The 21,630-nt window shown below is 45.6% G+C and overlaps 1 protein-coding gene across 1 annotated transcript in view; it reads right to left on the reverse strand.

Annotated features, from left to right (window-relative positions):
* LOC126425243 (dehydrogenase/reductase SDR family member 11-like) overlaps positions 1–21,630 on the reverse strand; it is a 93,677-nt gene that overhangs the window by 45,569 nt on the left and 26,478 nt on the right. The window contains exon 4 of the mRNA XM_050088204.1: positions 8,839–8,962. Coding sequence (XP_049944161.1) covers positions 8,839–8,962 — 124 coding nt within the window. The remainder of the gene's footprint in view (positions 1–8,838; positions 8,963–21,630) is intronic.

Here is a 21,630-nt window from a genome sequence, read left to right on the forward strand (position 1 = left end):
TCTGTGGGCCAACTGAGAAGGGAGTCTTTGCAGGAACTGGTGGCGGCAGAGTTGCAGCAGCATAACTCCTCAACATAGATGTGGGGTTGAGCCGGTCTAGCTTCTTCCTTGCCTCTTGGTAAGTTAAACGGTCCAGGGTCTTAATTTCTTGTATCTTCCGTTCTCTTTGGTAGACTGCACAGTCTGGCGAGCAGGGAGAATGATGCTCCCCACAGTTAACGCAGGTGGGAGGCGGAGCACATGGAGCATTAGGATGTGAAGGTCGTCCACAATCACGACACGTGGGGCTGGCATTGCATCTGGAGGACATATGTCCGAACTTCCAGCACTGGAAGCATCGCATAGGGGGTGGGACATAGGGCTTGACATCGCACCGGTAGATCATGACCTTGACCTTCTCAGGCAAGCAGTCACCCTCAAAGGCCAGGATGAAGGCATCGGTAGCGACCCTATTATCCTTGGGCCCCCTAAAGACACGACGGACAAAGTGCACACCTCGTCGTGCCAGGTTCTTCCGTAGCTCATCATCGGACTGTAGCAGAAGATCTTTATGAAAAATAATCCCCTGGACCAAATTTACGGACTTATGGGGAGTGACATGAACGGGGATGTCACCGAGCTTCTCACAGGCGAGTAACGCTCGTGACTGTGCAGATGAAACTGCTTGTATCAAAATAGCCCCGCTCCCCATTTTGGAAACAGATGCCACTTCCCCAAACTTATCTTCAAGATGGTGAACAAAGAAGAGAGGCTTAGTCCCCAAAAACGAATCCCCATCGGTTCTGCTGCACACAAGGTATCGCGGTGAGTACGGCTCCTGTCTGTCTGCAGCCCTACGTTCCTCCCATGGCGTGGCTAGGGAAGGGAACGATTTGGGGTTATATGTCACAGCATTAAATTCTGTCTTACCGCGCTTAGAGACGTTGGCGGTCGTGCGACCACCGGATTGAGACTTCACCCGCTTCATTGCGGGGCATCCGCACCGATGCCACCCACTCCGACCAGGGGCTCTCCCCACGGGCGCCACCCAGCCACAGCAAAGGCCACCTGGCAGGATGGCCGTTGCCAGGAGTCCTGATGCCCCAGAGAGACGAGCATCGACTCCTTGGCTTACGTGGGGAGGTGTCAGCTCAGGCATCGGCAGTACGATCCCTGTGTTGTCACGGGGCTACAACCTAGAGGGTACATGACGACCCCACCACAACGGGCTGGCTACCGTGCTGGATTTTGGGTGCCATGGGTAGTCCATAGGGATCGTGGGTGCAGATGGTGACGCACTAAGGGCGTTACGTACACAATCCATCAGGTGTGTATGCCCAAAATGACGGATGGAGGGTGCAGTTACGACGCCAAGACGATCAAGAGTGCCAAGGCCTTAGGGCACGTTCACATTAGGGCACCTATTAAATGGGGTACTGTTTGTCGAGTATACCACATCCACAGTCGATGCGTACACAGTCACGGACGGTGCACCGTGGGACAGAGAAGACGCCTAACGGAGTCTCTAGTGTGGAGGGCCATAGGAAGAATTGCAGACTCATGTGGCCCGATGGCTTAATATGAATAGTTCTGTTGTTTCCCGGATATGGCGGCATTTTATGGGGACCGAAACTGTATCCCGAAGGTCAGGACAGGGCCGGTCACATACATCAGGAAGAGATGACCGTTATTTGGCAATAAGGGTAGGACGACACGGCCTTAGCTCTGCTCGGCAACTGGCATCTGACCTCGCAGCACCCACTGGACGTGTTGTATCCAGACAAACGGAAGACTTCGGAAGAGAGGCCTTTACTGTCGGCGATCTCCTCTATGTTTACCTCTGACGCGTCTTCACAAAATGGAGCGTCTAGAGTGGCTGACATCGAAATAAGTGTCCAAGGAATAGAAAAGCAACTGAAATCACTCAACAGAGGAAAGTCCAAAGGACCTGACGGGATACCAATTCGATTCTACATATACGCGAAAGAACTTGCCCCCCTTCTAACAGCCGTGTGCCTCAAGTCTCTAGAGGAACGGAAGGTTCCAAATGATTGGAAAAGAGCACAGGTAGTCCCAGTTTTCAAGAAGGGTCGTCGAGCAGATGCGCAAAACTATAGGCCAATATCTTTGACATCGATCTGTTGTAGAATTTTAGAACAATTTTTTTCCTCGCGTATCATGTCATTTCTGGAAACCCAGAATCTACACTGTAGGAATCAACATGCATTCCGGAAACAGCGATCGTGTGAGACCCAACTCGCTTTATTTGTTCATGAGACACAGAAAATATGAGATACAGGCTCACAGGTAGATGCCATTTTCCTTGACTTCCAGAAGGCGTTCGATACAGTTCCGCACTGTCGCCTGATAAACAAAGCAAGAGCGTACGGAATATCAGACCAGCTGTGTGGCTAGATTGAAGAGTTTTTAGCAAACAGAACACAGTATGTTGTTCTCAATGGAGAGACGTCTACAGACGTTAAAGTAACCTCTGGCGTGCCACGGGGGAGTGTTATGGGACCATTGCTTTTTCACAATATATATAAATGACCTAGTAGATAGTGTCTGAAGTTCCATGCGGCTTTTCGCGGATGATGCTGTAGTATACAGAGAAGTTGAGGCATTAGAAAATTGCAGCGAAATCCAAGAAGATGTGCAACGGATATGCACTTGGTGCAGGGAGTGGCAACTGACCCTTTACATAGACAAATGTAATGTATTGCGAATACATAGAAAGAAGGATCCTTTATTGTATGACTATATGATAGCGGAACAAACACTGGTAGCAGTTACTTGTGTAAAATATCTGGGAGTATGCGTACGGAACGATTTGAAGTGGAATAATCATATAAAATTAATTGTTGGTAAGGCGGGTGCCAGGTTGAGATTCATTGGGAGAGTCCTTAGAAAATGTAGTCCATCAACAAAAGAGGTAGCCTACAAAACACTAGTTCGATCTATATTTGAGTATTGCTCATCAGTGTGGGATCCGTACCAGGTCGGGTTGACAGAGGAAATAGGGAAGATCCAAAGAAGAGCGGCGCGTTTCGTCACAGGGTTATCTGGTAAGCGTGATAGCGTTACGGAGATGTTTAACAAACTCAAGTGGCAGACTCTGCAAGAGAGGCGATCTGCATCGCGGTGTAGCTTGCTGACCAGGTTTCGAGAGGGTGCGTTTCTGGATGAGGATTGGAATATATTGCTTGCCCCTACTCGTACCTCCCGAGGAGATCACGAATATAAAATTAGAGAGATTCGAGCGCGCACGGAGGCTTTCCGGCAGTCGTTCTTCCCGCGAACCATACGCGAGTGGAACAGGAAAGGGAGGTAATGACGGTGGCACGTAAATTGCCCCCTGCCACACACCGTTGGGTGGCTTGCGGAGTATAAATGTACATGTAGATGTAGAAGTAGAGTTGGGACCTTAAGTGTGCATGTTGCGAGGTGCTATGGACCCAGACTTGGTATTGGTGGACAATAATGTTCGACCTCATAGAGCACGTGCGGTTGATGTTTTCTTGGAAACGGAAGGTATAGCACGCATGGCGCGGCCTGATCGGTCTCCCAATTTGAATCCCATAGAGCACGCCTGGAATGCACTAGAGAGACGGCTTGCATCATGTCAACATCCACCAACCACTCTCCAAGACTTCCGAATAGCTCTGCAGGAAGAATGGGCATTATTACCTCAACACGAGACTGTCTACATTTTCTGTCTTCTCCATTTCCGCCATCATCAGTTATTTTGCTTCCTAAATAGGAAAATTTATCAACTGCTTTTAATGTCTCATTACCTGATCTAATCTTAATTCCACTACTTGCTAGTACCACTGTTTAACTTGTGTTGAAGTTCATCTTGTAATCTCCTTTTTGGACACTGTCCATTCCGTTCAGTTCCCCTTCTAAGTCTTTTGCCATCTATGACAGAATTCAATATCACTGGCAAATCTCAAAGTTGCTATTTATTCTCTCTTAAATTTGCTTTCCCCTCGAGTCCTTCTCGATTTCCGTCGCTGCTTCCAAATTCATTAAAATCGGGGATGGCCTAAAACACTGTCTCTCTCTCTCTTCTCAATTTTCCCTCCCTTTCATGTTCTTCAACTTTTATTAATAATGCAGACTGGTTTCCGTATGGGTTGTAAATATTCTTTGGCTGTCTGTTTTCTATGCCTTCTAGCTTCAAAAGTCCTAACAGTGTAAGCCAATCAACATTGTCAATAGCTAACGCTAAACCTATAAATGCTATTAACGTAGGTTTTCTCCCTCTTCAGCCTACAAATCTTAGGGTAAGGTCGCGTATTCTTGCATTTCTCAGTAAACTAAACTGATCCTCTCTGAGGTCGGTTGCTACCAGTTTTTCCATTCTCCTGTACATAAGACGTATGTAAGATGACTGAAATGACGAATGAAAATATTTACCAAGTCGGGAATCGAACCCGCTTCTCCTGTTCATTAGGCAGATGCGCCAACCACTACGCGACACTGGCGCAGTGGCTTTGCATAACGGCACAGGCTACCTTGGACAGCTACCTCCCCAATCCAAATTCCCATTCACGCCTACTTGGTATTTCCTCTAAACTGGAAGAGCATTAGTCAATCTCTCCGACTGTTTACAACAGCATCTTAGCATCCAACGAAATGTCTGAAACCTAGGAATAGGTGAGACGATAGGGTTCCAGAAACCGTTTCAAGTCTCAAACATCTATTACGTATGTATGCAGACTGGAGCGATGAATGAAAATTTGTACCAAGGCCGAGAACTGAACTTGGTCTTCTGTAAATAGTTCCAGTCAATACTGTGCAACCATGACTTACTAAACTTGACCAGTCTCCAGTCCCAGGCTGGGTCAGTTTGGAGCAGAAGTGTCGCCATCCAACCCTATTCTCCACCATCTTTCTGTGTTCACTCTGATCCTATCCTTGCCTCTTCTTTCAACACATTTTTCGACAGCTTTCGTCTATCCCTTGTTCTTCCCCTTGGTCGTTTCCTTCGCATCTTCATTTCGTGTATCTTCTTGTTAATCCCCTTGTCTTCCATTCTCCTCAAGTGTCTTTTCCATCTTTTCCTTGATTTTCCTGTGCTCCTGTGCAAGGGTTTCTCTTTCACTATTAACGTTATCCTTTCATTCACTTCTGAGGGACTTCGTTTTTATGCTCGTAATCTGCTTACATCTCTTTTCTTCATTACCCACGTTGATGCAGAGATCAGTACTGGGATGTAGTAACTTCTGTATGCAGTATTACTTCTTTGCCTTTTTAATCAGGCTCCTAACACTTCGCAAGAATGCTTCTGCCTGTCTCTCTGTGACGTTCACTGACCTCTTTCCCATTTCTTTCACTTTCTCCTATCACACTTCCTACGTACCTGATACTTTCCACCTTCTTCAACATCTCACCTCCAATCCGTATTCCGCTAGTTGGTCTATTTTTCTGTATAGTTGTAACCAGGATCTCAAATTTGTTGACATTAAATTTCATTGCATTCTATCCCGCAGTTTCTTGTCAAACATCCAGCTGAATCTCCTCCTCCCTGTTTCCCCAGATCATCAAATTATCCGTGAACACCGTTGCTTTCATCTTGTCTTCTTCAGTTTATTCCTACCATCTTAGCCATTATCTCATCCAAGACCGCAATGATGGTCAGATGCGACAATGCACTGTCTTGTTTCACTCCACTTGTTTGCTACAACGAACTAAATTTTGAAAATGATGGTTTGCTAGTATTCACACGTGTTCAGCACCTGCCATTTTTGGCATCAGGGTTATTATATTCTCTCTAAAGTATGAGGGTATTTCGTCGAGTACAGAACACGGTATGACTGTGTGATTTCATTACACAGAAATACCCCGGCACATTTCTCCGTATACAAGTCCCAACTACGACGTCCTAAGTCGACATTCTCTTACTCCAACATGCGTTACACTTTAGCCAAGGCTAGCGAAATAAACCAAGGCCTTATCAGACTGACGAGAGTCGTGGAGACGGCGTCTTCTGCTCGTAACTTGCCCTGCCCCAATACTACAGGAGGGTCCTATTTATATGGCTTCATTTGCACTCAAACCGAAACTTCCAGATGTCAGACACTCAGATCGGTACCAAACGTTGTGTGTCGGTAGTGTATCAACCAAAACACCACCGTCCAACGGAATGCGCGTAAACGGTGATTAAAAGTCTCACCAGAGCTAGGGAGCACTAGAAAAGAGTGTGAGTGGGTCACTGTACTGTAGACCTCGCTTGGGTGAGAAGGTAGAGCGTTCGGTCGCCCTCGTGACAAGTTTTTTTACCTGTTTATGAAACTATTATAAGGGAGAATATTTTCCTGAGATGTAAAAGGACTTTTCGGAGTTTGTGGGAAGACTCATTTCGCAGTCTACTTTCAAAGAAACGAAGCGAAAGCAGACTGCCAAGAGAACAGTGCCGTAAATTCCAAACTGCTCTTTAACATGTCAGAAACAGGTTGTCTCATATCACACTTTCACTCAAACAACAAAGAAATTTGTCGCTATTGAGGTTCGAACCCGCGAACCTTGGTACGAGGATCTAACGCTCTACCAAGTTCTCTACGGAAGCAAGGGATGATGTCTACTCACAGTCATGTTTTTCCTAGGCTCTGGTAGTTCTAGCGTTACTTTTAGTTAAGACGTACCCCTAGCACGAACTAAATCGGTGTTTTGGTCTATGCTCTGTAGACACACAACGCTTGCTACCGCTTTGACTGCCTGAAACCTGCAGGTTTGGGTGTCAGCAGCACTACTAGAAGGTTCGATGATTCTACCCCGTGCCCTGTGCGTGGCTGATAAGGCGGGTATCGTGTGATGTGCTTCATATTTGGTACACTTGCAATTTTCCTACCGTATATCTTTGGACCGCCAACAGCCTTCCCGCTGTGGTAACACCGGTCCCCGTCAGCTCTGTCAGCTGTCGGGCTGGGCTATCACTTGGATGGGTGGCCATCCGGTCTGCCGAACGCTCTTGGCAAGCGGGGTGCACTCAGCACTGGTGAGGCAAACTGAGGAGCTACTTGACAGAGAAGTAGCGGCTCCCGTCTCGTAAACTGGCATACGGCCGGAAGAGCGGTGTGCTGACCACGTGCCCCTCCATATCCGCATCCAGTGACGCCTGTGGGCTGAGGATGACACGGCGGCCGGTCGGTACCGTTGGACCTTCCGAGACCTGTTCGGAGAAATCTTTGGACCGTTCAACCGAGAGGCCAGCCACAAGCCGCTGTTGCGCGTCCTAAGCTTATTATCCTGTTCAAATACGCTACTGGCCATTAAAAGTGCTACGCTAAGAAGAAATGCATATGATAAACGGATGTTCATTGGACAAATATATTATACTAGAACTGACATGTGATTACATTTTCACGCAGTTTGGGTGCATAGATCCTGAGAAATCAGTACCCAGAACAACCACCTCTGGCCGCAATAACGGCCTTGACACGCCTGGGCAGTGAGTCAAACAGAGCTTGGATGGCGTGTACAGGTACAGCTGCCCATGCAGCTTCAACACGATGCCACACTTCATCAAGAGTAGTGACTGGTGTATTGTGACGAGCCAGTTGCTCGGCCACCATTGACCAGACGTTTTCAATTGGTGAGAGATCTGGAGAATGGGCTGGCCAGGGCAGCAGTCGAACATTTTCTGTATCCAGAAAGGCCCGTACAGGACCTGCAACATGCGGTCGTGCATTATCCTGCTGAAATGTAGGGTTTGCAGAGATCGAATGAAGGGTAGAGCCACGGGTCGTAACACATCAGAAACGTAACGTTGACTGTTCAAAGTGCCGTCAATGCGAACAAGAGGTGACCGAGACGTGTAACCAATGGCAGCTGACACCACCACGCCGGGTGATACGCCAGTATGGCGATGACGAATACACGCTTCCAATGTGCGTTCACCGCGATGTCGCCGAACATGATGCTGTAAACGGAACCTGGATTCATCCAAAAAAATGACTTTTTGCCATTCGTGTACCCAGGTTCGTCGTTGAGTACACCATCGCAGGCGCTTCTGTCTGTGATTCAGCGTCAAGGGTAACCGCAGCCACGGTCTCCGAGCTGGTAATTCGTGCTGCTGCAAACGTCGTCGAACTGTTCGTGCAGATGGTTGTTGTCTTGCAAACGTCCCCATCTGTTGACTCAGGGATCGAGACGTGGCTGCACGATCCGTTACAGCCATGCGGATCAGCTGTCTGTCATCTCGACAGCTATCGATACGAGGCCGTTGGGATCCAGCACGGCGTTCCGTATTGCCCTCCTGAACCCACCGATTCCGTATTCTGCTAACAGTCATTGGATCTCGACCAAAGCGAGCAGCAATGTCGCGATACGATAAACCGCAATCGCGATAGGCTACAATCCGACCTTTATCAAAGTCTGAAACGTGATGGTACGCATTTCTCCTCCTTACACGAGGCATCACAACAAGGTTTCACCAGGCAACGCCGGTCAACTGCTGTTTGTGTATGAGAAATCGGTTGGAAATTTTCCTCATGTCAGCAGGTTGTAGGTGTCGCCACCGGCGCGAACCTTGTGTGAATGCTCTGAAAAGCTAATCATTTGCATATCACAGCATCTTCTTCCTGTCGGTTAAATTTCACGTCTGTAGCACGTCATCTTCGTGGTGTAGCAATTTTAATGGGCAGTAGTGTATTAGCTCGCCTCTTCCGGAGCCATCGCAGTCGTGTGGCTCCCTCTCGGTCGAGAACTCTTAATGAGCCAAATGAACGGGTTGGTTGGAATATTTCTCACACTCGCGACAACATGCATATCCCACTTCTCCCGACTGTACGACACCAACTGGTGCTGTTGTGTGCTGTGTTGTGGTCACGCAGACGAGACACGCCCGTGGCTTACCGTGAGTCTGATGCCGGAGTCGGCGAGCTCGAGCCGGAAGCCGTCCGCCAGCGCCTTGACCGCGTGCTTGGTGGCCGAGTAGAAGTGCAGCGGCGCTCTGCCCGGCACCTGGTGAGCTGCCTGGCTGCAACACAAACGCCGACACAAACACAAACACTCGCTGCAGCGCCGGCCTCTGCTCCAGAGAGTGACGTAGCCTTGTCGACGAATGCTGCGCATATTACACTTGTTTAAGTGAGGAAGACACGGGCTACACATTTACAGCAACTCCTACAGCTATACTCTACACCTTATAGGGTGTGGTGGAAGGTACTTTATGCTCCCTGTGCCTTCTCCCATTTCCTGTTTCCAGCAGCGAATGATGCATGATGTAAATTGCATTTCTCACATACGTTATTGAACTGTTCAAATAACTTACGGGTTTGCTGCCGAGTGACGTCGTCTGACACCGCCGATATTTCGACAGGAGCACATCCTGCCATTCTCAAGGCACAAATGCAAGGAAGAAGAAATGTGCTAGCAAATTTAATACCTCGGTTCACAGAGGAGAAACAAGGAAGACACCACACACAGAACAAGTGCCAACACAAACAAAGATAACCAACCACAGAAATATCTATAGTTACTATTAATCAACAGGTGAGGTAGCACTAATTCTGTAGCTAAAGATCTTGCTAGTTTGTTGATCCCACTAGTAGGTAGGTGTGAACTCCACATTAAGAACTCTGCAGATTTCTTACGTCGATTGCAGGGATTGCGTTTGAATGACTCTGATATTTTAGCCACTTTTGATGTGGTTTCTCTTTGCACTCGCGTTCCTCTCTCTGATTCGTTGCAACTAATTTAGGTTGAGTTTGGTGTCGAGTTAACAAATTTGATTCGACATGTGCTGATTTCCACTTACTTTTTATTCTATGGTCAGTACTACGAACAGACTGATGGAGTTGCAATGGGAAGCCCGTTGTCACCTATTGTGGCCAACTTGTTTATGGAGGACTTTGAGGAACGTGCATTGGAGTCAGCAACCTTGAAACCTGCGTGTTTTTTCAGATATGTAGACGATCCTTTTGTTGTTTGGCCTCATGGTAGTGAGAATTTAAACCGGTTTTTGGAACATCTGAATTCAATCCAACCGAATAGTCAGTTCACTATGGAGGTGGAAAAGAATGGATGCCTTCCCTTCCTTGATGTGTTGGTCAAAAGTAAGACTGATGGTACGTTGGGACATTCTGTTTATAGGAAGCCTACCCACACTGACTTGTATCTGCGAGCTGATAGTTGTCACCATCCAGCTCAGCGTGAAGGAGTACTTCGAACCTTGCTTTCAGACCCTGAAAGTTTGGCAGCTGAGCTATCTCATCTCGAAGTCACCTTTCGTCAGAATGGTTATAGTGAGAGGCGGATCAAACGTGCGTTGCGCCATCAGCCTTCTGTGCAACGGGTGAGTGACGATAGCAACGGCCTTTTTGCCTTACGCAGGAAGCATTTCCAACAGGATTGGCCGTATTTTGCGGAAATATGATGTGAAATGTGTTTTTGGAGCACCTTCTAAGACTAAAGCCCTGTTGGCGTCCGTAAAAGATTTTCTTGGTTTGCGTAAGGCTGGGGTCCATCGTATTCCTTGCAGTTGTGGCATGTCATATATTGGTCAGGCTATCAGGACTGTGGAAGACCGGCGTATTGAACATAAGCGTCACACACGCTTACAACAGCCGAGCAAATCCGCTATTGCAGAACATTGCCTTCACACCGGTCATCCTATGGAATACAACATCACGGAGATTCTGGCTTGCACGTCCAGCTATTGAGATAGTGTTATTAAGGAAGCTGTTGAAATCAGACTATCAAGCAACCTTATTAACAGAGATGGTGGAGTTTCTTTAAATGCTACTTGGAATCCGGATCTGTCTCTCATCAAAAATCAGAGGGACAGAATTAGTGATACCCCATCTGTTGATTAATAGTAACTATCGATATTTCTGAGGTTGGTTATCTTTGCTTGTGTTGACACTTGGTCTATGTGTGGTGTCTTCCTCGTCTCTCCGCTGTGAACCGATTTATTAAATTTGCTAGCACATTTCTTCTTCCTTGCATTTGTGCCTTGAGAATGGCAGGGTGTGCTCCTGTCGAAATATCGGCAGTGTTCGACGGTGTCACCCGGCAGCAAACCCGTAAGTTATTTGAACATTCAATTCGCCGGGAAAAGTTAAAGTTTCCAGAATGAGATTTTCACTCTGCAGCGGAGTGTGTGCTGATATGAGTTAAAGTTATTGAACTGTCTGAAGTAGAATCGTCATAACTTGTGCTGTTCAAACTGCACAGCTGGTCGCAGGGCACGATGGGAATTACTATGCGCTGTATAGTTTGGTTTAGCGACGAATCCCACTTTCATGTGGATGGGTTCGTCAACAAGCAAAATTGACGTATTTGGGGGACTGAGACTTCTCATTTCGCGATCGAGAAGTCTTTTCACCCTCAATGGGTGGCTATGTGGTGTGCAACGTCAATGAAGGAATATTTCTTGATGGCGTGGTGACTACCGAACGGTACGTAAAGGTTTAGGACGATGATTTCATCCCCTTTATCCAAAGCGATCCCCATTTCGACCAGATGTGATTCATTAAAGACGGGCCTCGACCCTGTCGAAGCAGGAGAGTGTTTGATGTCCTGGAGCAGGACTGTCGGGACCGCATTCCGGCAGCGGCGTACCCAGAGACCTCTGGCATGGGCCTCGATCGACCGCCATATTCTCCGGATCTGAGCACATGCGACTCCTTTTTTGAGGCTGTCTTAAGGGCAAGGTGTACAGCAATAACCGCAAAACCATTGCTGAGCTGTAAACAGCCATTCGGGAGGTCATCGACAGCACCGATGTTCCGACGCTTCAGCGCATCACGCAGAATTTCGCTATTCGTCTGCGCCACATTATCGCCAACGACGGCAGGCGTATACGCATTTTATTACCTAAATCCGAATGTCTGTAGTGAGGTGGTGATGATGTTTAGTTTGTGAGGCTCTTAACTGCGCAGCAACGTTCGCTGAACGGTCGTCAAGGAGACACTGTTCGTAGCCCCTCGGTTCATCTGAGCGGCCAGGCTGTCAGGTGTGTTTGTCCGCACACACATGTCGACAGCCGTCGTTCGCTACTGTCACCTCTGGCTCGTGTTGTACCGCACCTGCCTCGGCGTCGTGTTTGGATATCGCCATTTTGCTGCGCACGGTACACTTTAATGGCGGCAGCACGCGAACACTTCGTAAACTCCTTCCATCCTTGGCCTGAAGCACGATGATCATGTCTTTTTGGGCGTAAGATAAATTGCTCCATTTTCACATTTTGAGAACATTTGCACTGTTTTCCGCGTCCCCCGGACGCTTTTTATATACTGTCCAGTGCCAACTGCCGCCTGTTAGTGGTTATTGTTGCATGCTGGTATCGAACATAGGCTGTGGTCACGCCTACATTGTTGCACCATGCACAGGATGACAATTATTGAACTATATCAAAGAAAACGAAAATTAGTTACAAACTGCGGTGTACACGCACTTTATTCAACATATAAACGTCACTACAGATTGGATCACGGGGTCTCGGGTCCGATTCCCGGCCGGGTTGGGGAATTCCACTGCCTGGGGACTGGGTGTTGACCTCACCATTTCATCATCATCATCATCATCATCATCATCATCATCCGTGACAGTGGCTAGACTGGACCGTGTAAAAAAATTGGAGTGTGTAAAATTGGGACTTTGTACGGGTGCTGACGACCGTGCAGTTGAGCGCCCACAACCAAACATCAGACGAATCACGTTTTATGCTCCATTGGACAGAGGGTCGTTGGCGTGAACGGCAAAAAAGTCTGGAAGCAAACACCCTCCATGCGTTATGCTCTGGGGATTGTTTTCGTGGCATTCGCTGGGTGATCTCATAGAACTGCAAGGCACACTTGCTCGACACAAATATGTGTCTATCCCTGGGGAACACGTCCACCCCAACATGGAGTTTGAAGTTGCTCGTCACGATGGCATCTGCTAGGAAGACAATGCAAGGTTCGCAGTTTACGGTTGTGGTTCGAAGAGCACCAGGGCGTTACCGCACTCCCTTGGCCACCAATACCCCCGGATTTGAACCCAATCGAGAATCTGTGGGACCGCCTAGATTGGACTTTTTCGCGCCACTGATCAGCTGAGAGATCTAGCGGAGCTCATCACGGCACTCGAGCTGACATGAGTCCACACTTCCGTCGGCACCCTCCAGAACCTCACTGACTCTTCCTGCGCCTCTCGCAGCAGTGCGTGCGGAGAAACGCCGTTTTTCAGGCTTTTAACAGTAAGTATGGAATGCACAAGAACGTTTATGCAGTTTCGAAGACACACATTGGTAACTTATTCCCTACACAAGGAGCAACTTCAGTGTGTTAAAAATTCTGTCTTCTGGACATTGCGTTGTACTAAACTGTCCACTGTTTTCTGTGTCAGACTGCACTGAAACGTCAAAGGAACTGGTATAGTCATGCGTACTGCAATACAGAGATATGAAAACAGGTTGAATAGGGCGCTACGGTCGGCAACACCCGTGTAAGACAACAGGTGTCTGGTGCAGATGTTGGGTCGGTTACTGCTGCTATAATGGCCGGTTATCACTATTTAAGTGAGTTTGGAGGTGGTGTTATTGTCGACGCACGAGCGATGGGACAACGCATCTACGAGGTACTGATGAAGTAGGGATTTTCCCGTACGACCATTTAGCGAGTGTAGCGTGAATACCAAGGATCTGCTAAAACAGCAAGTCTGCTGCATCGCTGCGGCTAGTAAAAGATCCTGCGATAACAAGAACCAACGACGACTGAAGATAATCGTTCAACGTGACAGAAGTGCAACCCTTCCGCGACGTGCTGCAGATTTCAATGCCGGGCCGTCAACAAGCGTCAGCATGCGATCCATTCAACAAAACACCATCGATATGTGCTTTCGGAGCCGAAAGCCCATTCGTGTTCCCTTGATGACTGCACGACAAAAAGCTTTACGCCTCACCTGGACCCGCCGACAGCGACATTGGACTCTTGATGACTGGAAACGTGTTTCCTGGTCGGACGAGTCTCGTTTCAAATTGTATCGAGCGGATGGACCTGTACGGGTGTGGAGACAACTTCATGAATGTATGGACCCTACATGTCAGCAGGTTATTTTTCAAGCTGATGCAGGCTCTGTAATGGTGTGGGGCGTGCGCAGTTGGACTGATGCGGGACCCCTGATACGTGCAGATATGACCGTGGCAGGTCACACGTACGTAAGCATCTTGTCCGATCACCTGCATCCACTTATGTCCGTTGTGCATTCCGACGGGCAATTCCAGCAGGAGCCACACACCACATGTCCAGAGTTACTACAGAGTGGCTACAGGAACATTCTTCTGAGTTTAAACACTTCTGCTGGCCAACAAACTCCCCAGACATGAACATCATTGAGCATATCTGGGATGCCTTGCAACGCACTGTTCAGAAGAGATCTCCATGCCCTCACACTCTTACAGATTTATGCAGAGCCCTGAAGCATTCAAGGTGTCAGTTCCCTTCAGGGCTACTTCAGACATTAGTCGAGTCCATGCTTCGTCGTGTTCGGGCACTTCTGCGTTCTCGCGTGGGCCCTACTTGATATTTGGCAGGTTTACTAGTTTCTTTGGCTCTTCAGCGTGTGTATAGTATGACAGCTCACTAATCTGGAGTCAGCAATAGTGGCATCTGCATCTCACACAAGCAAACATTGTCTGATCACAATAGTTATTTAGATATTCATAACGTGTATTGCTTTGTTCATCAGTTAGAAATTGATAACAGTTTCAATAAAAATGTTCTATATTCTGAACAGAAACACCTATGAATAGAGATGCTACAACAGAGACATGTAATTGGATATTCAGAAAGAATGGCACTTGTGAATACAAACTCACTGGGTCTCTGAGTATAGTGCACTAGGAGAGGTGTAGACTAACGAAAGATAGCGTCCACGTAGGTGCAGCGCCCTTACGGGTTGTGGGATCGAGAAAATGGCGTATTTACGCCACACTCCGTGACAGAGATCTTTACCAGGCTCTTCTCAATCGGTCATTACATCTAAAATACGAAAATCGCGAATAGTGTACAGGAACAAAGCGAGGATTACATCAAAATGTTAGCAGCAGTCACAGTCGAGCTACAGTAGCCCATTACAAACAATATCGTAACGTGCTTAAAAATGTTATTAGAAGGGCAAAGAGTATGTGGTACGCAAATAGAATAGCTAATTCACAGGATAAAATTAAAACCATATGGTCGGACGTGAAGGAAGTGTGTGGTCAGTAGCACAAGGTCGACTATATAAATTCAGTTTGTAATAAAAATGTTCTATTGCTGATAACTCAGATATATGTACAGTATTTAACAGTCACTCTCTGAGCATTACTGGTGAATTAAATAAAAACTTAGTTTCTACAGGGAATCATGTAATTCTCTTGGAAAATACCTTTCCGAGACTGAGACCTGAAATACTCCTCTGTGATACTGACAAGGGAGAGACTGAGTCAACAATTAAATCACTGAAGCCTAAGGACGTTCTTGGATATGATAGAGTACCTAGCAGAATATTAAAGTACTGCGCTGCGCATGTTATCCCTGTACATAGCCAAATTTTTAACTTTTCATTTAAGAATGGTCAGTTTCCTGAACAATTAAAATACTCAGTAGTAAAGCGAGAAAGTGGTAATGTAGACAATTTTAGACCTATTTCTATACCATCAGTTTTTGCTTAAGCTATTGAAAAGACTGTGTATGTAAGGATAATTGATCATTTTATTTCACATAATTTGCTATCAAATGTACAGTTCTGTTTTAAACGTGGTTTAACAACTGGAAATGCTATATTTTCTTTTCGCGGTGAGATACTGAATGGATTAAAGAAAAGATTTCGAACGCTAGGCATCTTTTTGGTTTAAATGAGGCATTTTGATTGTGTTGTTCACAAAATTTTGCTCCAGAAGTTGTATCTTTATGCAACAGCTTACAACTGGTTCACCTCTTTGTTTAATAACAGACAGGAAAAGGTGATTCTCCACAGTCTTGAGTGTGGGGTCTGACTGGGGCACAGTCAACTGGGGGGTACTCCAGGGATCAGTGCTGGGGCGACTCTTGTTCCTTATTTATATAAATGATATGCCCAGTTGTATTACAGGTGAGTCAAATTTTTTTTTCTTTTTCTTTTTGCGGTAGTAAGGGATGTTGTGTGCAATGTTAGCATTGTTTCAAATAGTGTAGTTCAAGACATAGGCTCATGGTTTGTAAAAGTAAACTAACGCTAAATTACAGTAAATCTCAGATTTTACAGTATGTAATACACAATTCGACAAAACCAGATGTTTTAATTTCACAAAATGGGCATACGATTAGTGAAACTGAACTATTCAAATTTCTAGGTGTTCAGATAGATAGTTATCTGTCGTGGAAAGGCCACATACAGGATCTTGTTCGAAGACTTAATACTGCCATTTTTACTATTCGAACCGTATCTGAAGTAAGTGATAGTTCGACACGAAAAGTAATCTGCTTTGCTTATTTTCTTTCGCTTATGACACATGGTATTATATTTTGGGGTAACTCCTCCCATTCTCAAATGATATTTCTGGTTCAGAAACGGGCGGGTCTGGCAATAAGGAACCTCCTGTTGACCCACTTTCATTAGTCTGTGTATTCTGACATTGGCCTCTCAGTATATATATTTTTACTGTCGTTTCTTGTTAACAGTATCAGCTTATTTGCAATACTTAGCAGCTTTCACTCAGTTACTACTAGGTAGAAATCCAGTCTGCATGTGGATCGCACCTTCTTGACTCTTGTACAGAAAGGTGTGAAATATACTGCTGCATCCATTTTGAGTAAGCTACTACAAGAAATAAAAAAAAAATTAGCAGTAATCGATGCGCTTTCAAATCGAAACCGGAGAGTTTCCTCATAGGTCACTCCTTCTATTCTGTCGAGGAGTTCCTTGCAAAATCAAGCTGATTCCTGTGTTATGTTGCTAACTTCGTTTACTTAAATTTATGGCTTGTCTTTTTTGGGGGCTTATAAACATTTTATTTGATCTGTTATTACTTTTATGTTGTAATTTCATGTACCGACACCTTCCATGATCTTTGAGATTTGCTCCTCAGTTTGGTACTACGGAACTAGACGTGCAAAATAAAAAAAATTAAGAACAACTGCTGGTAAGCCTCGATCTGAGCTCTAATGAGTAATTTTCTCCTTTTACTTTACACGTCTAGTTCCGCAGTGCCAAAGTTTCTTCGCGAGCTATACTTACGAGGACGCAACATACCGACTGACGATGACCATACGATCTCGGAGCGCATACGATCTCGGAGCGGCTGTGTTGTAGCATCTTATAATGGAGTGGAAACGCGAATAAGCAAGCGCAGTTAAACCAAGACAAAGTAGATGTCGCGCACTAATGGACAGGGACCAACAAACATTGTGGAGGGTGACTGTAAGAAACTGTATGAAATCAGAGGAAGGATTCACTCGGCAGAACCAAATTCCTACCAGCAGTCCAGCTAGGAAGATGACCACGAATATGGAGTTTACGTACAATGGCGTACAGTGATCGTGCAGCTCCCCATAAAGTATGCGGTGCTTGAGGTGGTGTAAAGAGCAGCACAAGTGGACTGTGGGTGAATGGAAGCGAGTGACCTGGGCTGGTGAATCACGCTGTGCCACGTGACCGTTCGATGGGTAGACCTGGGTCCGGCGACTGCTCAGAGGACACTGCCTGTCATCCTGAGTACTGGCAGTAGGGAAGCGCGGAGGAACCGGCGCTACGGTAGGGGCATGTCTTTCCTGGTTAGCTTTGGTCTCCTTGTTGGGCTTAAGTGATCACCAAATGCGGGATGATATGAACACATTGTGTATGGCGTGCAGTAGAGCAGCAATACACAGACGGCGACTGCTTGTTTCAGTACGACGATGCACCCTGCCATAAAGCAGTATCTGTGAGGCAATGCTTGTGGACAAAAACATTTCTAGTTATCTTCTTTGTTTTTCCGCCTCTTTTTTCCACATTTGCAGATATACAAGATGGCATTCAACCTAAACGAGTTGTTAACCAAAAGTTTTAGCATTTACAGCCTGACAGGCGATCAAGTCTACTTTAGGACATAAAAACGTCTTGCAGCTACGACCAAGCATATACACTTCGATAAAAAATGTGTCAAAAGTACCAGAGGTTTTACAAAGCATAATGATGTATGTAATGTAAAGATGACAAAAGACAGGTCCAAAGTCGTAACACATATTTGCTCTATTAATCCAAATAATCCCACCCTATAATAGAGGTTTAAACTTCTGAAACGAGTTCTTTAAATAAACAAAACAGTGACTGATAGGAGCTGCTCTTTGATTCCACAGCAATAAAAGTCACGTGGAGGTCTAACCAGAAAGGTCTGAATTTAAGGAAGAAGTGCCAAAATTTTCGTAAAACAAATATGACGTGAAGAAGCTTCGGAAGAATGGAAGAAAGAATGGCTGCAGGCTACAAAAGAATATTTTCCAGCGGTGCACCAAAGACTGGCGAGCAGTTTAGTAAAGTGTCTTAACTTTGCAGCTATGTTAACGGGACAGGGAGGTGGGAGGCTTATTACCGTCGATTCAGAACAACGAACGACTCCATGTGTCGATGCACTGGAGGCAAACGAACTGGAATGCAGCAACCTGCACAGGCAGGGTAACACATTACTGAAAATTTTAAAAGTCAAAGACCGAAAATAGCCAACTAGTGACAGGGAACTCGTTCAACAGACTTCTATAATCTCTATAATTCTATAGAATTTCTGAATGTATCAATTTGAGTCACCAATTCCTGACACAAACTATATATACATTCTAAGGCAATAATCACTGTGAGAGACACTATGCAATATTTAAAATATCTTTTGTCTGTATACAAAAAAGTGCGTAATTAAGTGAACCAACACATGTAGTATCACTCTTTGTAATGTAGCTTTTCAATAAACTGAAATATTAATAAAAAATTCATACCAGCGGAACCGTGGTACATCCGTAAGAATCTGCTCGTCATTGCAATTGGGGCTACATGTTGCCCTATAGAATCCCACATGCAATGATCATCCAGACAATGAGAACTAAACTATATCATGTTAGGATGTACTAAGTATGGTCCACGTCAGCATCAACTGTGTGGAAAACTCGTATAAAAGCAGATATCTGCACGGTTTTGAAGGTAACACCGTAATTGAACGTCACCTGCAAGAAGTGGACAGAAATCACGAACGCTTAAATATCGACATTTGTAAATTTATATGTGTGTATAATAACAGCTTCAAACCTCATTAAGGTTCGATTTGCAGCTGTCGCGTTCAATGGGACGCAGAAGTATTAAGAAATTCATTCTATGCGCCTGCGACATCCCAATGCGGCAACACGCAACATTCGGCTGTCCTGCCGTCACGCCTAAGCGCCTAGGGGTCCGTTATGGACTGGCAGATTGCAAAGGAATGGCTCGGAAAGAGGAGAAATAACGTCGCGGAATGTCTCGCGGCAGTACGTACTTCACATTTACTGATCGGGAACTGATATCAGGTGACCAGTCACCCTTGTTTCAAGAAGCCATCCGTTCCGCTCTTTGCTGCCACGCCGTGTGCTCCACTTAACTGCTTTCGTTGTTCCAAATTAATTTTGTTGTGTTTAGTTGTTGCTGATTTTTATTACATCGTTGTTGCTGGTTACTGTTGTTTCGTTGTTGCTGTTCATTTTTGTCGCTATTCCTTGTTATTGTTGTGAGGTAATGGGCGAGGTGTGGCGCTCTGAAAATATTCTAAGTTCGGAGTTGTTGTGGCCGCACGGGCTGCTCGGCAAGCAACCCAACCGCGTCGTGGCGAACATTAGCCGCAGCAAGAGGGGCAGCCACAGAGCGTGGTCCAGGCCGACCGCGTGGCTGGGAATTCCACGTAGACCCTGTGATGGGGACTCTGCTTTGTGTCGATGAAGGAGATTTGTACGCCGAGAATGCCAAAGATAGCGGACTTTGTGAAACCATAATGGCAGGCATTTCACAGTTCATGGAGAAATTAATAATAGCCAGAGGAATCATGAAACCTTGATAAGACACATGTACTTTACCATTATTTGCATGACAATTCTGATGGTGTAATCATATTTTCAATATCTTTATTATTTTGAAGTTTAGTATCTGGATGTAAATTATACAAGTAACATCCAGCAACGAGTTTACAAAATCTAAACGGGTCAGCCGATTTTGTCGATCGACGTGTCTTTAGAAATCTGTTAGTGTAAACCTAAATTGGTATGAATTACAGGCATGTAACTTGAATAGTACATGAGTTACTGGAGGTCAAAGTGGCCGATTACTATTGATCGCGTCAGGCCATAAGTACTCCACAGTTACACGAAAAAACGGTAGCAGAATGCCTGTAAATATATTTATTCGTCTACGTCTTTCCTTATATCCGATACATACTATTCATGAAGAAATTTACTCTGTTTTTGAAAGCACAGAGGCATTAGACTACTGGCCTACTTTTGTTTCTATTCCATTGATATATGTTTATTTAACCTTTTTATGTATTTAACACGTTCGCTGCCATCGGCGTACCAGCGCACCCGGCCGATACTGGTTCACATGCCGTGGACGCGCCTGCGCGGAGAGAGACTCAGCTGTTGCGAGGCACCACGGTTTAGTCGGGGTGCGGTTCGCGTTTTTTCCCTACAGTTTTTCTCCGTTGAGGGGCTGAAATTCGAAAACAATCGTGACACGGCGGGCGCTTCAGAACCTAATTCTTATGGGACACAATAAACGCAAAAAACTAACAGATGCAGAATTATTACGGATATTAGAAGAAAGCGATTCGGAAACGGAATTGACCAGTGGGGAGAACGGGTGGGAATCCAGTGAAGAGGATGACGGAGCCGAGTCGAGTTTGCTTTAGATGATGCTGTAGGAATGGCTGCGACTCCAAACGACAGGGAAAGGGCAGAAGGGGTGGTGACGTAGCTGACACAAGTGTTGCGTGGGAAGTGAGCCAGCTGGAATGGTAAACTGCCCGTTTATAAAAAATGAGGAACTGCTAATTCAAGCAACGAGAAACACTCCCTTAGATTATTTTCGTCGTTTGCTGACGGACGAATTTCTATTGAAAGTTGTAGAAGGAACAAATCGAAACGCAATTGAATTATTCCTTTCTGTGGGAACCAAAGAACAATCACGAATAAATTGTTGGAAAGATGTGACGGTTTGCGAATTGTTAGTGTTCTTAGGAGTTTTCCTGCACATGGGAAAAGTAAAGATGAGGAAGTTGCAGAACTATTGGAAAAAGGACCCTTTATTTCACGAGGAAGTAATTGCCGATAGTATTTCAAGAAATCGTTTTCTTCTAGTACTATGTGCATTGCATATTTCTGAAAATTCAAAACAGGGTGAACCAAAACCATCCAACAGGTTGTATAAATTACGTCATGTTATCAATTTTTCAATGAAAGGATGTGCCATGTGTATTACACTGGACGGGAACTGTCACTGGACGAATCAATGAACCTTTGGAGTGGAAGATTACTTTTCTGCCAATACATCAAAAGTAAAATTCACAAATATGCCATAAAGCTATATATTTTGACAACTACCATTGGAATGGTCCTAAAATTCGCGGTATACATTGGCACGCTGGACGATTTATGAGGAAGAGGCCATGCGCAAAAAATTGCTCTTCATTTACTGGATGAAAAGTTGAATGCTGGT

This window comes from Schistocerca serialis, chromosome 10 (genome assembly GCF_023864345.2).
Source record: "Schistocerca serialis cubense isolate TAMUIC-IGC-003099 chromosome 10, iqSchSeri2.2, whole genome shotgun sequence".
NCBI classification, from domain to species: domain Eukaryota; kingdom Metazoa; phylum Arthropoda; class Insecta; order Orthoptera; family Acrididae; genus Schistocerca; species Schistocerca serialis.